At 32.0% G+C, this 17,869-nt stretch overlaps 1 protein-coding gene across 5 annotated transcripts in view; it reads right to left on the bottom strand.

Annotated features, from left to right (window-relative positions):
* CADPS2 (calcium dependent secretion activator 2) overlaps positions 1-17,869 on the bottom strand; it is a 678,782-nt gene that overhangs the window by 368,223 nt on the left and 292,690 nt on the right. For all 5 annotated transcript variants that reach the window (XM_052001541.1, XM_052001542.1, XM_052001543.1 and 2 more), the window contains exons 5-6: positions 11,493-11,729; positions 5,215-5,336 (exon numbers count right to left, since the gene is read on the bottom strand). In XM_052001541.1, coding sequence (XP_051857501.1) covers positions 5,215-5,336; positions 11,493-11,729 — 359 coding nt within the window. The remainder of the gene's footprint in view (positions 1-5,214; positions 5,337-11,492; positions 11,730-17,869) is intronic.

Below are 17,869 nucleotides of genomic sequence, written 5' to 3'. Positions count from 1 at the left end.
AAAAGGAGACAGAGAAACTATTTAAAAAGACTTCAGTGAGAAATATGTCAATGAGAATTCCTAATCAAATACTAATCAGAATTAGTTCATTATGATGTCCTAAAGAATAATAATTGTTAGTTAATTGTTAGTGATTACTTAAATATATGTATATATAATATATGTATGTATTGCATAGGTATAGATGTAATAAATATATGTATGTAGGCATGTATAAGTTTCAAACCTAATCTAATATTCATTACTTTTAAGCAGGTATAGAACTTACTTGCACAACCACAAAAATGCTGACAAAGGTATCTATTTTGTTTTGCTCAAATTCCATGATCAAATCAAGCATGGATGGTGGCAAGTATAGAAATCTCCCCTATCTCCAAGATTATGTATACCTAGTACCACCTCCTCCTTCCTAACCCAGAAATCCATCCATCTTATGAACACTTAGTGAAGCTCCATGTTTAATCCAACCTGTGACTGTTCTACTAATAATGTTATTTTTGACCCTCAAGAGCAAGGTTTATCAACTAATGGAATTCTGCATTTTACCATGCCTCTTTTGCATATTTGGGTATTATACTCTGTAAATACAAGAATGAGGCATCTCAGAGAATGAGGATAATTTGAGGTCCTTCCTCTTCATGCAGAGGACTATGGAACTTTTAATAAAATTCCATTGGCTCAGAGTTTTATCTCAGTCTCTTTTATGGTAGAAGGGATGATTCTAAATCCCACATCTCCTGTTTTTTAAAATTAATTATTATTCTAAAATCTCTAAAAGCTGTATATATTGACCCCTAATTTATAATGCATTTTAATTCATGTCAATGAATTCAATTTGTATAATCCACAAATTACTTCATTATATATCTTCTATTATTTTAAAGCTGGGATGACATGTCCATGCTAAGTGAATTGACTATAGAAATGGACACATCTTTAAAAAAATCTGATGCTAAAATTAAGTAATGCTTGCAACAATGAACCTTGAATATTTAATAATATACATTACTGTTATAGTGCTTCATATTTAGGCAAAAAGGTAAGTCATTAAAATATTTAATTAATATAATTTATATAGAAAATAATAATTCTGGGGTGGACTGATTCCAGGAGTAAGGGCAGAAGAAGAAAATTTGTGGCCACCATCTCCCCTTCCCTGAAAAGAGTAGTCAGTTATAATTCTATTTTTCTCTCCTTCTCCAAATTTGATCGCATGAATAAAAATCAATTATCATTCTAATTTTCTAATAGTCATGTTTTATCAATCTGAAATGATGACATTTAATTTAATTCTGAATGAAGATATAAAGAAAAATTAAAAGTTGCTAATTAGATAGTATTGAGGAAGATACACTGGAAAGTATAAGATTCATTTTGTTGAACTCTTTCCTGTTAGATTGAGATATGTGGTGGGGATCAGGGAAAGATATATGAAGTATATGATATATAGTTAGATCTTAAAAATGGATAAGATTTCATCAAGCAGAGATTGTAGGACTGAGCAGAGAAATATACTTTATCACACTTTTATTAATGTCAGATTCCCAGATTTGGAACATCCAGGGAAAAGGACTAAACAAAAATTTAATGCCAAAGAGAAGAGCAGAGGGAGGTTAATTCCTGGGTTATAAACATTACATACAGAAGAGAGTTATCTCTGCTTGTCAAAATATTTCTCTTCAAAACAAGAAAACAAAACACTGGAATAAAGGCCCTTATCACCTTTCCCCTAAACTACTGCAGAATTTTCACATAGGTCTTGCCTCAGTTCTTTGGGTTTGTATTCCAATTATTGTTTCACTGCTAATGTATATTTCTAAAATGTAGTTAAACTTTATCATGCCATTTCTATTTAATAAACTCTAGTGGATCATTATTGCCACTGGGAACGAATATAAAGTAAATCTTAAATCTAGTAGTCTTTTTCTCAATTCAGATTCTTTATGATTTCTTTCCAGTCCTTGATGCTGTTAATCACTCTCTTCTAGATACTCTATATTTTAGGTTTTTGGACCTTCTCTCTCTACCCGTCTCTTGTTTCCCTTCTTTCTTCATGGCTGATGGTCATGATTCTCAGTCAGATTATTTGCTGGATCTTCATCTAGATCTTTCCAACTATCCACTGATGTACTCCCCCTTTCTCACCCTCTTGCAGAGACTGTCCCATATCTCTTTTACTTCTTCCTCTGTATTTATTTTGGTGATCTCACCAGTTTCTATGGATTCAATTATCACATATATGTAGATGATTCTAATATCTATCCCTCCTTCTTCCTCCCTCCATCTCTCTCTCTATAAGTAGATATGTACACACACATGCCCAAAGACACATGCCTTGGTCTTTCTGTTAAGCTCCAGATACAAATCACTAATGGCCTATTGTGATTTTGGGCTTGATTTTCCATAGGGATCTCAAATTTCATATATTCAAAAGGCAACGCATTTTCTTTGCACTCTCTCCCCCCTCCCCCCATGTCCATTTTACTATTAATGGCACGATTATCCTCCCAGGCATCCGGCTTGCAATATCAGTGCCATCACTGATTCCTCTTTGCAATCATCCTACATATACAATCTGTTGCCAAGTCAGTTTCTACCTTCACAAGACCTCTTCTATAAGTCCATTTTGCTCCAATCACAGATACTATTGTGCTGCAAGCTCTCTCATCACCTCTTACCTGGATTACTATAAATAGCCTTCCATTCATGCTCCGCTTAAGTTGTTAAAGTGGTTTTCCTAAAGTGCAGGTCTGCCCATATGGCCTCTTCTATTTGATAAGATATTCAATTGATAGATCGATAGATAGATAGAACTATATCTATCTATGTATACATAGATCTCTCTATATAAATATATAGATCTATATCTATAATATAGAGAGATATAACTATCTATCTATTTATATTTCAACTGTATATTGTCTCTTCCATTGAATGTGAACCCTTTGGAGGTCAGAAACAACATATTTGTCTTTTTCAAAATCACCACTACTTGGCACAATGCTTGGCACTCAAGAAATGCTTTATTGATTAAACTCCTCTGTCATTTAGAGCTCTTCACAACTTGGTCCCAGTCTACCTTTCCAAAATTATGTGAGTCTCTTTCAAGCACAATATGGTGAAGCCATAGTAGCTTTCTTATTAATGGCTCCTTATAAACATTATTACATTTCTCAATTTAGTACCCTTGACTTAGTCATTCACACTAGCAAAACATTTTTTTTTACCTCTACCTCTTAGAATCCTGTTTTTTCAACCTTTTTTCACATTCTATGTGAAACCACCATTCTGTCAGTTTCTAGTGCCTTCTCTGTTCCATTCCCAAATGGGTTAGTCTAATCAGGGTATTTTTGATTAAATCTTTTAACCCACATAGTACATTCAAAAATGTAATGTAATGGGTACAAGACTCTGTTTGTATTTACAACTTAAGAAGGACATGAAAACATCATAACCAAAAAACATAATCCCAAATGGTAAGAAAAATGTTACTTTGAGTCCAGGGTAAAGAAATTCTTTACATTGTGATACTGTTCTGTCTTAGAGTCTAGAATCTTTCTCCATAGTCAGTTCTTTTCTTTAGTACCAGAGAAGACTATAAGAAGAAATACTTCTTATAGTATTTATTCGTGTATGTGTGTGTGTGTGTATGTGTATGCATATGTATGCATATGTATATAATAGAAATGGATGACCTCCTACATGCAGCAATGATTTAGAATATCACATATTAACATTTTTGTGTGTTATTGCATTGGTATTATTTTGCTGAATATTTCTGAATTACATCTTAAGCTGGTTTAGTTAGGTAGCATTTCTGAGTATTGGGCCCATAGGTTACATTTCTAACACATTTGGACTACCTAATATCTAAAGTCTGCTTAAACTCTAAGATTCTGGAATTCATTAAAGCTTACCTCAGGTGTCATCATGAAACTTTCCCTGATCCTCCAACTGGAATTGATCTCTCATTTTGCATTTCCATATCATTCTTCATTCTTCATGTCCTTGCCAATGTACTTAGGACATTATAACTTACATTATATGTAATTTATTAATCTCTCTTCTCACTACAATACTAATATCTTGAGGAAACAGGAAATATTTCGTTTTTATTTTTTCAACCTCAGTTCCTTGATACTTTGAAAATAAATATCTTTTAACTTGAAGGCTTAAGAAGACTGCACAATACAGTAACAAGTATTCTGGGTTGGAAATCCATAGATCTGTGAGTCAATGCACTTCTACTACTTATTCTCTCTATGACTTTGGGCAAATTATTTAACTTCTTTGTGTTTCAGTTTCTTGATGCAAAATGGAAATTGATTTTGTTGATCTTTAAAGCGGGATGTAGCTATGAGATTTTATGATCCTTGTCTGCATCATCATTTCAATTCTACCAGGATCAGGCAAGAACTAAAAAAAATTCTCATTCTATTACCTCAGTCCTTTTGGACTCTCTTGGCTTTAGCACTACTGAGTAGCCTTGTAATTACTATGTTTCTAAATAATTCCTAGATAACTTTTGGGTCCACCAAAAAGAACCTGGAAGTTTATTGAGATAAGCAAGAGCAAAAGAATTCTACATCCTGTGGTAGCATGCACAGAGTTATACAGTTCAGCTAGTTTTGTGGGTTCTTGGATTCCCAGGGCTACATGTTTTTGGAGACATATTCTTCTTTGGTGTGACTACTGTAAACAGTACTAGTTTCTGATGACATGTGCCAGCCTCTGGTGGAAAAGAAAAGAGCTGATGGATTGGACAGATAGAAAGTGAAGTCATTAACCAATTTTTTTTCCTCTTTATCAAACCATGCTACCATTATAGCTGATTTGTTGCTCTCTTCTATAAAAATCCACATTTATAGAACATACAAATACAGGTTGTTTATTACATACTCACCAATAAAATTTCATCCCTGTGCATATTACAGTATGCCAGTGATATATATCATTCCTTATAATAATTTATAAACATTTTATTCATTTGTCATTAATTCTACATCTACACACCAGATTTCCTAATTATATCTCCCAAGAATATAGCTATTCTTCTAATTAGAATACCATTATCAAAAAAAGGCAATTATAGATTCTCTGCACTTGAGACAAGCTATCCAAACAGCAATTTTAAAGTGTTAAGAAAATATATCACTCTACAAAAAACACATTTCTATTAAAATAAAATAAAACAAAACACTGTTAATAGCTTACTGTGGCCGTGAGGCTTCAGCCTGATCTGTCTGAAGTTTTTCTCCACCTTCTACTTCCATTGTGCAATAAACAATTCGATTTGGAGCAACTGACTTTAAACCTTGAACCTCCATGATAACAATCTAAAAAACAGAAAAGGAACAAAAAGGTACTGTGTCACAAAACAAGACTAAAAGAAGAGCACAAATATGGCAGTAGTAAGTAATTCTACTCCTGAAAAAGTTCTTTGAGCTTTCCCACTTATAGTATTTTTTCATAAAACAATGGCAAACCTGTCCCAGCTTGAAATTCTCTCCATAGATTGAAGCAGAACTCAAATGCTATTCTCATGAAGCTATTGTCAATAATCATAGATTTTAAGTTTTCTTCCTCATTTAGTTTTAATAGCATTTTGTGATGATGATAGACTAGAATATCATTAACAAGAATAAACAGTTTTTGAATGAATCACTTATCACCTAGAAAAAAATAATCAATATTATTCCCTGGAAGGAAGTTATACCATTTATTTTTATGTTCTTCAATTTCAACTTTTAACAAGTGAAGATATAATAAAGAAACAATTCCCCCAAAGTTTATTTAAGCATCAACTCAAATAGCTAACTATAAATGGGAAATTATTTTAAAATATTTAAATTTAAGGGAAATTCTTTAAGAGATCTCTCAACTCAGACTGCCAAAAATGAAAATGATTTTGTCTAAGCATTCACAAAATGATTCCCAACTGATTCTCAAAACTTGTGATGAGAGATATATGCATTGAATATTATCTTCCATAAGGTAATCTCCTTTTTATAACTGATAGAGACGAATGATACTTCCCCATTACACAATAATAAAAGCAGACACTTATTATAACATTTTACATATGTCATCTGATTTCTTTTAAAAATTTCCCATAGAATAGAGGCAAAATATTCTTATCTTATTTTATAAATTTGAAAAGCAAGGCACAGATAACAAATGGCAATATAAGCTCAATGCCACAAGCCATTAATAATGATAATGAAAATAATATGCTTACAATGTGCTGGGCACTGTACTATATACTTTACAATTATTATCTCATTTGATCTTCCCAGCATCCCTGGGAAGTAGGTGCTATTATTATCTCTATTTTACAAATAAGGAGCTTTAGTTAAATAGAGCCTAATTGTCTTGCCCAATGTCACACAGCTGGTAAGAGTCTGAAGTTAAATTTGAACTCCCAGGTTCTGACTCCAGAGCAAGTGTTCTAACTACTACACAGCCTAATAGTAGATAGGACATCTGGAATTTGATCTTGGGTTTTTTTTATTCCAAATTCAGCATTTATTTAACTGTACCACACAAATTATGTTGATCTCAGAAATGTTTTAATGTCTGTTATTTGTTATTTTGGATTATTACTCCCATTGTGACACACCCTAGGCAAGTCATTTAATCTTTATGTGGTTGAAACTACTTCCCAGGATTTGGCTGTTATGTCATAAATCGTGGTTTATTTTAGTGGATTGCTCTCCCACTTTGCTTACAATGACAAAATCAGTGCATGTACTACTATTTGTCATTGAGAGAGATAGAGGGAGGGAGGGAGAAATAAAGGAAAGGAGAGAGAGAGGGAGAGATGAGTTATTAACATGATTCTATGGACCTTGATAAAAATAATTTAGTAAATGTGTTTCAATGTAATTGGTTTCTTTTATAATCTTAAATATTTAAGTTTGTACATTTTAAAAATGTAAAGTTGTCCTTGTTTATTTTCATTAAATACAAATTGAATGATATTTATTATATCAAGCTTATAATATTATTCATTCTTATAAATCCATGAAGCTTTAGGTATAATTTCATGTACATACCTTTTCCTTTGATGGCTGATCTGGTATAAAACATTATATTTTCATATTCAAACATAAGAGCACTATAAAGTGCTCTTATGAGTACTTTATAGCATGCAAAAGAAAGCTCCATCCCCCAAATCCAACATTTCTGAATTACTCATTATACTATGCTATGAGATCTGTCCATTGTGAGAATCATGAGATAATGAGACATATTAAGAAAATCAGTCATCTTCAGAGTAACCTATTCTCCCTTTCAGATAATCCAAAATCCCAGTATAACCTTTTAGAAAGCTGGAAGGAATAAAATAAGAGATATGAATAAATAAATAAATGGAATGTACAACACATTTTAATTGCTTTTAATTCTGTATAAATTTTTTAAAGAATAAACTATTGATATTTTTACCATGTTTAACATATATTGGATTACTTGCCATCTAGGGGAGGGGGTGAAGGAAAGGGGGGGAAATTGGAACATAAGGTTTTGCAAGGGTTAATATTGAAAAATTATCCATGCATATGTTTTGAAAACAAAAAGCTTTAATTTAAAAAAAGAATAAAATATGAAGGCAGTTAATAACTAAGGAAAATAGCCAACACAATGGAATCTTCTGTGTAGGTTCAAAGGATCAGGAACTTATAGTAGAAAGGAACTCAGAAGCCATATCTAGTTCAACCCCGCAAGGAGATGACATATAGGAAGTGGCAGAGGAAGGATTTCTACCATTTTCTATATCTCCAAAAGTTAAAAGCTTTTTTTTCTTCCCCAATTTTTACCAAAACAGTTCATAATCAAAAAGTTTTTAGCATCTTTGTCATTTTTGTCAACTGAAAATAAATTTATAAAACTATCAAGGATATAGCTGAAAAGAGGTTTCCAGGAATTCATGGAAAATGGTGACATATTCCAAAAGTTCCTTCTTGAGGAAGATAAAGTACTTAATCTACATGGAGCATAATTCTGGAGCAGATATGAAATATTATTAATTAAACAAAAAAAATTTGTAGCATACAACACTGAGGGATGTGCTGAAACTCTAAATGAAACTCCTGTACCAGCTGAGTTATGTGGAATATCTGCCATTTCTACTTAGTTTCCATAAATAAAGCTCAAATACAAATGTCTGAATTACTGTAATTTTAACCCTCCCTTTTTGCAGTGAGAGAGAATCTTTTTTTTTTTTTGCTTAATTTTCATCAGATGGTATAATTTTTACAACTTACATTCCAACATTAAGAATGAAGCAATTATGCAATGTAAGATGATTTTAAGAGAAAATGTGTTAACACTGGCCCATATTTCAGATTATTATCCTTTTTACATGGCATTTCCTTCTTCAGTCTGTCAAATAGCCAAAGTGTAAACGAGATGAAAGATAGCATCTGCTGACACTATTTCTGTCACCTCCACGACAAGTTATTGTAAATAGGACCTCCTCAAACACCCAACTTGTGAAACAATCATTCTGTTCCCTACAACAATACTACCATCTGTGCAGGGAATGTTGTGCCCTAAAGAATTGCCAGTTTCAAAAGGTTTTTATAAATAGAGTAACAAGTTTATAAATTTGAATTTATAGGACAAAATTCAGTGACCCCTAAATCATCAGAGAAAATGAAAGTAGAAGAGACCAGAGACATTTTAGTTTTGTTCATCATTAAATTTCATAGAAACCTAATTTTAGTCCTCTGTTTAAATGCCCCTACTAAATTTTTTGCTTGAGATATTATTAAATATGAAAATTATCTGGTTCTATCATATTTCCTTTTTTAAGTTATTTCTAATTTATTTGTTAATGGGCAGGGACAGGAAAATAGGGTACTAGCAAAAGGAAAAAAAGAGAGAGAGCCAGATGAAAAGTTTCTGAACAATGAATTGAGAGCTGACTAAAATGTAGATCATATAAATCTGTTTTAAGGCAGTGTATGCAAAAATGGATTAAAATGAAAATGGGGTGGGTAAAATAACAGCTACCTATAATAATTTCCTTATAATTATATGTGTAATTCTCAAAGTACATTCAATGCCAGTGATATGTATTTAGAATAATTCATCACTAGATGTCTTGAAAAATCATAGGATCACAGATTTAGAACTAAAGGAATCTATGTTGGCACAGTGTTAAAAGCTCAAAATCGCTGTGTTTTAAGTTACATTGAATCTCAATAATTTAGACCCAAATTGAGGGAAAGGAATAGAAGGAAAGCATCCTAGACTTTCATCCTCTGTACATTTCAACCTCAAAGGACAAAGTAGGACGATGTTGGGAATAGGAGCCTATCACCATATTCCTAATTCTGAATTCATTTACAGAAGAACACAAAGGGAGAAAAGACCAAAATGAGACTTTCCCTCCAGCTGCTTTGGCGTGAATAACCACTAATTTATCCAGTTAAGGCTTAAATATCATTAATGGAGAGATTAAAGACTGTAATATCTAAGACTCAGGCTTATACCTAGATTCCTGCAGCTTCCAGGGGCAACCACTAGGTTCAGGGAATGTGTATTAGATTTCATCTAAACATATATCACATAAAGAACCAAATTATATATGTAGTACATATGATATTTGGATCTAGAGTAAATTAAGGCTCTAAACTCCAGTAATAGCTAAGACTGACAGAAAAATGACAAAAGATCACCTTTAAGCAACAAAAAGAAGAAACAAACAAAAATACCACATAAACTTCATTCTTTCTAACTAGGGGGAAAAACTCCTGCAAGATCAAGCAAACAGACAAAAAAAAATGTCTAACAAAAACCTTGTGAATTCCAACTAAGAAGTAAGAATGACTGACTGAAAAAAAATCTTTATATACATTTGTATACAAATATGTATATATTAAAATCAATCTTTGCAAACATTGTAAAGAGCTATTATAATATATGATTCATAACTTGTGAGCCAATGACTCATTTACTAATATTCTAAAAATTTTACAAAAATCTATTCTAAAAATATTATATTTATCAGAAACTGCAAAAATGGAAAACAAGCTACATGTGCCAGGCCTGGATAATGGATGAATTTATCATAATATATGAATTTAACAGCATAATATGGCACAGTAACAATAAAATACATCATTATAAGAAAATAGGGTAAGGCTTAAGGAAAATTATGCAAATTAGGATTATCAAAAAAGAACTATATTCATATTGACCACAAATATATAGTATAGGTATAGTAAAAAATATACTTATGTATATGTATGTGTATGTTACTAACAGTTGAGCAGGTGAAGGGTTATCAAGACCTCTGATTTCATTAAATTAGCAACAGTAAACAAATCATAGACTATAGGTCATCCCTGTTTTATAGAGGCCACAAGCTAAGAATACATAAGGAGACAGGAAATGGAGAAAATGTTATGCATGAGGAATATTAAATAGGCCAGATTTTTACACCAGAGTCCATAAATCAATTGTAATAAACTCGCAAAAGTAGGTGGGGACTAGATTTGAAGAGTTTTTAATACCAAATGAGCATACTTAATCTCAAAGGCAATAAGGAAATAAAGAATTCATTCAGTAAAAACTCAAAATTTTAGCAGTTATATGGAGAACAGAATGAAGAAGAAAAAGACTTGATGCAGGAAAATCAATGAGTTAAGGCAAGAGGTAATGGAAGGTAGCTGTATATATGCAGAGGAGAGACAAGAGATGTGGGGGGGAATGACAAAATATAATTGTGTCTGTATATGTGAAGTGAGTAAAAAAAGGAGTCAGTAGTGACAGACAAAGTGGGAAGCTGGGAGATCTGAAGGATGACCCTAACTATGACAGAAGTTTGGTGCTTTTACAAATTTTGGAAGAAGGTGGATATAGGTTGAAAGATGATGAGTTCTACTCTGAAGATGCTTACTTTGAGAAGGGTACCTAGTTTGCAAGGTCTGAAAAATTGTGAATGAGAAGAAATTGAAGCTCTGGAGAGACATGAACACTAATTAAACAGATCTAAGGGTTATTTGTATAGTAAAGATAAAATTAAATCCACGAGTAGACTCTGAATGAGGGAGTAGGGAGAAAAGTAGTACGCTAGGGACAGAACTTTGGGGTACACCCAAGTCCGAGAGCATGATTTGGATAATGATCAGCAAAGGAGACTAAAAGATGTCATAAAGAAGGCACACTTAAAAGTATTTAATAATACTAATTTGCAGGTTAAATCTACATGCATTTGCATATAATATTTAACTAGGAATTTTCAGGTATAACTTAAATGCCATATATGTATATAAATGCTATACATATACACACATTTAAAATAAAATGTGTGTGTGTGTGTGTGTGTGTGTGTGTACACACACACACACACACACACACACACACACACACACAGAAGTTTAAGTGTAAAAGTTAAAGCAACTTAACTTTTTAAGTTTAAAAGCAACCAGAAAGTGCTATTTTTAGTTTCCTTTAAGCTGACAGACTATCATGCAAGTACTTACCTCTAATGTGAATGACAGCACCACATCTGATTTTGACAGCTGAATCTCATTCTCATCTCCCATATCTAAGAATGCAGAATTCTGTGATCGCTTTAACTTCTGCAGTTTAAACTCCGGACCACCTTTAGATACTGGAAGGCTTTCCAAATTAGCCATAAGCAAATTCACGGAAGACCTCATCTCTTCTATGAACATGTTCTCCATTTCTTTTGCTACAAACTTGGGGAATTTCCTTTCCTTAAAAAAAATTAAAAATATTGCTAAACATTATTTTAAATTCAAAATGTTATGAAATATGTTTTAAATCACATCATCACTAACTCAAATCATTTTTAAAAATATAACAAGGTGATAGATTTTCCCATTGCAATATAACCAAACAAATAAATCTAAGTTGACTTTCTAGCATATCTGATCTACAATTTAGTTTAATAGACTAAAGCTTCATGTCTGAACAATTTAGAGTTTAAACATATTGACTCTACATTATTGAGGATCAGTATGATATACAAAAAGCAAGCTATATGCCAGTCCTAACTTCTTTTGAAAAGGCACCTCCGTGAGAAAACATGCAAACATAATTATAAAAGTCAATGTAATTTTGTTTTATAGGTGATTTGATGAATCTCAATTAGCCTCTGATAGCCTTTTAATTCCTGAAAACTAACTTTTCTTCAATAATAACATTCAGGATTTAATGTCTTTTATGCTGCGAGTCAGATATTTTGTGTTATCAAAGATACCAAAGAATCATTCTGTAATATATTTGTGTGAAATTCATAGTAAATATTCAACAATATGATCCACATTTTCAAGATATATTAGGTAATTTTTACACATAAGAAGATGATACTTTTATAAAGTGTTAAAAGTGTAATGACTTCTCATTCTTCAACTCACATTCTTAATCATCAGTTTTATGAAATTATATCAAATTCAGAATGATTATTTATTGTTTACAAATAGCTGAGTTAGTAATATACATTTAGAAAACTATATGAGATCACAAATTTATGGAAAACATTACACTATATGTTCTCCAAGGTACTGTTGGTGGAATAATGTAAACTAACAATCATTATAGGAAGTAATTTGGAATTATGTGGGGAAAGGACAAAAATGTCTATACAGTTTGACCAGAGACAATAACATTGAGCATATGCCCTAAGAAGGAAAATGCTTTAAAAAATTAATTTCCCAGATTCATCAAAACTAGTTACAAAGAAAATATCCATTAAGTGGGAGATATCTAAATAAATTTTGACATTTTAACGTAATGCTATATGGCAATGTAAGAAATGATGAATGCGATGAAAAAACGGGAAACATGGACTTATATGAACTGCTGCAAAACAAATTAACACCAAAAAAAGTCAATGTGCACAATCACTACAATAATAATGTAACAGGAAATTCAATAATTAAAATGAAATGTTTTAAAATTATAATGATCAAGTTTAATTCCAAAAGTTATATAAGAAAATAAACTCCCCTAATTTGCTGAAATGGAAGATACTATACATGATGTTGGGCTTGATTGATGTGCTGATTAGTTTTGATGAATTACTTATCTGTCTCCCTTTGTTATTCTTTTGTTTTTATAAAGGATGGTTTTCTGGGAGGGCTTATTCATTATGTTAATAATAAGAAGAATTCACATTACATAGCAATGTGAAAATTTCCAAAACACTTATTATAAAACACTATGGAGAAAGGCAGAACAAGTATTATCATCTCTATTATAGTGATGAGAAAATGTGACTGAAAGGTTTAACATGATCATAGTTACACATCCAATATCAGAGGCAGAATAGAAATATCACTTTCCTGAATCCAAGTCTAGAACTCTTTCTACAATTTTCATTGTTTTCATTATAGCATCAAAGATACAATTTTAAAATTGTTCTGCCTAAAGTTTTGTTAAAAGATGAAGGTGTAGAGACAATAATGGCTCAGTTTAATTACTAAATGTGCTACGATGATAATAATAATGATGACTAAAGCTCTATGCAAAATGTCCTCTATCAGATTCTTGAAATGCTGAAAGTTTTTTTCATAATTAATTAACACATTTAATGAAAATGAGATAAAAGAAAGGTTGAATGCTGGCCAAGAACAATTTATGACCCATTTTATTAGTGACTCAGAGAGATTTTTCACTGATGATACTATGTCAAAGGTTATTTATAATATCAACTAAAGAGAATTTTGTTTTTGTTTTTGCCTTCCTGAAGGGTGAGATCACTTGGGTAAAAACTGCTTTGGCCTTAGATTCCCTAATTGATTTTAAATAAAATCATCCATGTAACATTGCCCTGGAGGTCACGTAACTGTACATCTTCTAGTCTACCTTTATGAGAAAAATGCAAATGAGCAAAAATCAAAGTGATAATAGGGAATTTTTCAATAAATAAGTTCCAGGACAAATTCTGGGGTCAGCATCTACTCATCATTGTGTCTCATGCAAACTAAAGCTCTACTTCCATTCACCAGTATAGCAATTCATCTTGATCTAAGCCTTTTAAAAAAGGCTAAATAATATGTTGTTTTTTTAAAGTAGTAAAGGATATAACACATTTTAGAAAGAGCATTTTTAAAAGTGAAAAATTAATCTTTTTAATCTCTAAGAGTAATGTGGGGAAAACATGTGTTTTATTCAGTTACTAAATACTGGTCATGGCAAATATAATACCAGTTACATAAAATTATGAAATAAGATTTCCCCAAGTTCTATTTTAATTTTTATTTCATTAGGTCAAGACAGATTTCACCTTAATTCGTGGCTTAATAGGATAAGGAGAGTGCTTATTTTATGTCTGACAATCTATGTTACTATTTTATGATCTTATGCATGGAGGCTATGTTTCCAAATTATCATAGCATACAAAATACAGTATTTTTCATTAGCAATTCATTTGCATCGACAAAACCAATATAGTTACATTAGGGAAAAAGCAATTAGATATGTGATTTCAAAAGTATAGTTACTTCCAGGTGAGGAAACTCCTTCTCTGGAGGCAGTTAAATGGCACTGTGGATAGAGTGGCAGATTTAGTTAGGAAACCCTCAGCCTCAGACACTTAATTGCTATGTGACCTTGGACAAGTCATTTAACCCTGTTTGCCTCAGTTTCCTTACCAATAAAATAAATTGGAGCATGGCAAACCACTCCAGTATCTCTGCCAAGAAAACCCCCAAAGGAGTCATCAAAAACTAGACATGATTAAAACAAGTGAACAAGGAAAAACTCTTCTATCATTTTTCATCTTAGATAGAGGCCTAGAGCCCTGAAAAGTTAAAGTACTTAGTTACATACACAATATATATATCAAGCATAAGACTATTTCAGTTGCTTTCTGATCTACACTTTGTCACATTTCATTTATTTATACACACACATATATACAAAATCAATGGAAGGAAGGAAGGAAGGGAGAAAAAAGAGGGAGGAAAGGAAGTAGGGAGGGAAGAAAGATAGGAAGAAAGAAAAGAAGGAAGGTAGGGAGGAAGGGAGAGAGGCAAGGGAGGAAAAAAGAAAAGAAGGGAGGGAGAGAGGAAAGAAGGGAGGAAAGAAGGTAGTTATAGAAGAAAGGAGGAAAGGAAGATAGGGAAGGAGGGAATAGAGGAAAGAAGGGAAGAAGGGAAAGAAGGAAGAAGGAAGGAAAAACGTGATAATTTATATCAAGCTTTTTATTTTATCATGTTTATATCATAGCAGTTACTATGTGTGTGGCATAGTGCTAAGCTATACTGTTGAATGTAAGTAGAACTTTAGTTTGCATGAGATAAATGGATAAAAATATAAGCAAAAAGAAAAAGAAGACAACACAAAAAAATAAACAGAAAGTAATAGATTCAGAGAATGAAGATCCCTAGTGTGAAAACATAATTCTGAAGAGCAAACTCAGTAAAAGAAAAAGAAATTAATGTAGGTTGGAATGAATAAGAGAAAACTTCATGGAAAAAGTGTGGCTTAAACTGTGCTTTGAGTAACAAATAAGATTTGGATGGGAAAAGGAGGAAGGAAAGAGACATTTCTGGTGACAAGATAACATAAAAATTCTTAAGGGAAATTATTAGACAATATATTTGTGTGATTATGTAATTTCCTACTGGGGAATAACTGGATATAAAATTTTAGGGGAAAGTTTGCAATTTTATCTAAGAGTTAGGATTTGGGATATCAACCTAAGGAATTCTTAGTCCTTCTGCATGAAAATTCTGATCTCTTGGAAGTTTTTGAGCGTTAAGAATGGCATAATCAAAGTGGTATTTAAGATTAATTTGGCAGTAAAGAATAGAATGGATTGGCGAAAGGAATATAAATTATAAGACTATAAAACTAAGTTCAGATTTGAGGTACTAAGAGATTTTAAGAGAACTGTGCAAGCAAGAGCAAAAATTGGAGATTGGAAATCATTTCTTTTTGTTGTCTCTGGAATACGATCATATCTTTACAGCACTTATATAGCACCTACTAATTGTCAGGTATTGTGAATGAATGCTTTCAAAAAGACTTTTATTTTCTTATGTGATCTTCATAACAACCCTAGGGGGTAAGTGATATTATTAATTCCATGTCACAATAAAGGAAACTGAGGGAGAGGTTAAATGATTTTCTCAAAGTCACATAGCTATCTGAATATGAAGTTAAATTTCTTTATTTTTTTTAAAATTCAAGTCCAGTCTGCTCTTTACTGTATCATCAAGCTATCTAAATGATAAGTGGATGAAGAGGACAACAAAGAGGCAAAAATCAAAGATAACTTCAATGTTTCATCTCAGAGTAACTGAGAAAAATTCAGCATTATTAAAAGAAATAGAAGCATCAGAGTGAAGAAAAACTAGTTCTTATGAGAAATTAAGTTTGTTTTCATAAATATTGACTTCTAGTTTTCCATGTTAATATTCAATATACAAATCAAAATCTGACTCCAAGTTGGGTGAGAGAGAATGATCAGGGGCCTAGAACTATGATTTATTTGTGTAGAGTTAATAGTTGAAGGCCTTATAGTGAAATTGATTTCAGAAGTCGAAAAATAAATTGTTGATTAATATCCTCAGAAAGATACTCACTCCTAGGAATAGCACAACCTAAATCTATAACTCCAAGATCAAAGGAAAAAATCCAGCAAGCAACTAGAATAGAAAAGTCTATGTACAAAAGATCTATAGCCAGAATCATACAAGACTTAGCAACTATCTCTATTAAGAAGAGGAAATCATGGTTTATGATATTCCAAAAGCATTAAAAAGATAAAGGGCTCCTATCCAAAACAATTTACTCAGCAAACCTGAGAAAAACTTTACCAGGGAAAAAATGGATTTTTATTCTAACAGAAAATGTCTAAATAAGCCTAACAATGAGGATAAAGCTAAGGAGATTCCTTGAAATACAAACATAGAAATCAAGAAAAACAGAAAATTCAATATATTTGAGGAAATGGGACAACGTAATAATGCAGTACATACATTTCTAATAAAGAAAGGTACTTAGAGAGCTCTAATGATTTCAAAGATCATAGATTGAGAAAATATAGCAGTTCTATTATATTTGATAACTTTAAATAAAAAAGAAATGGGAAAGAAAAAAGAATACTAAGGAAGAAACAAAAAGGAAACTTTTATAATCAGAATGAATTAGTAGAAAATGATATCAAAATGACCAAAGAGTTGGGAAATCAGGTAACACAGGAACTGCACTTTCATCTGACTGAATATACACACACACAGAGAAAGTTTGGAGTAGAAATGCATTAAACTCCACACAGAGAGTAGAAACAAGAATTAAATAAATGATACATTTAGTGAGAGAAGAGTCATATGGAAAATAGTGCATAAAGAAGGAAATAAAAGGACACAAAGAAAATCTTTCAACCTCATACCAAGGAGGAGGTAATTTGAGAAGTCAAAGAACAAAATCAGACTAAGATAGCAGAGTGAAAGGAAACAGTGGAGTTTGGTTTTATCCTACCATTACACGATGCAATTAACCTGATTAACCAACAATTTATCCACTTAGACAAAGGAGTAAATGTGTTCCAGACCTCCTAAAGTAAATTTTATTTTGGATGAACAAAAAAGTATCAGTGGTAAGAAATCACCTGAGGGGTGAAAGTGAGAAACTTTAGTGCTCAGCCTAAATGGCAATTTAAAAAAGCATCAGTGGGCAAAATTCCACAAAGGGACTAAAATTGAACTAAAAAACTGTTATAAAGAGGGAAAAAAATAAACCAAGAATTGGGAGTGAAGAGGAGACAGGACTAAAGCTAAAGGTGAAAAAATCAGAAAAAAAAAAAGAAAGAAGAAAGGAAAGAGGGAAGAAATAAAGGAAGGAAAGGAAGGGACAGAGGAGGGAGAGGAGGGAGGAAGAATAG

This window comes from Antechinus flavipes, chromosome 5, assembly GCF_016432865.1.
Source record: "Antechinus flavipes isolate AdamAnt ecotype Samford, QLD, Australia chromosome 5, AdamAnt_v2, whole genome shotgun sequence".
Taxonomy (NCBI): Eukaryota; Metazoa; Chordata; class Mammalia; order Dasyuromorphia; family Dasyuridae; genus Antechinus; species Antechinus flavipes.
Note: the sequence above shows the minus strand (reverse complement) of the source record. Positions and strands in the feature narration are given on the sequence as shown.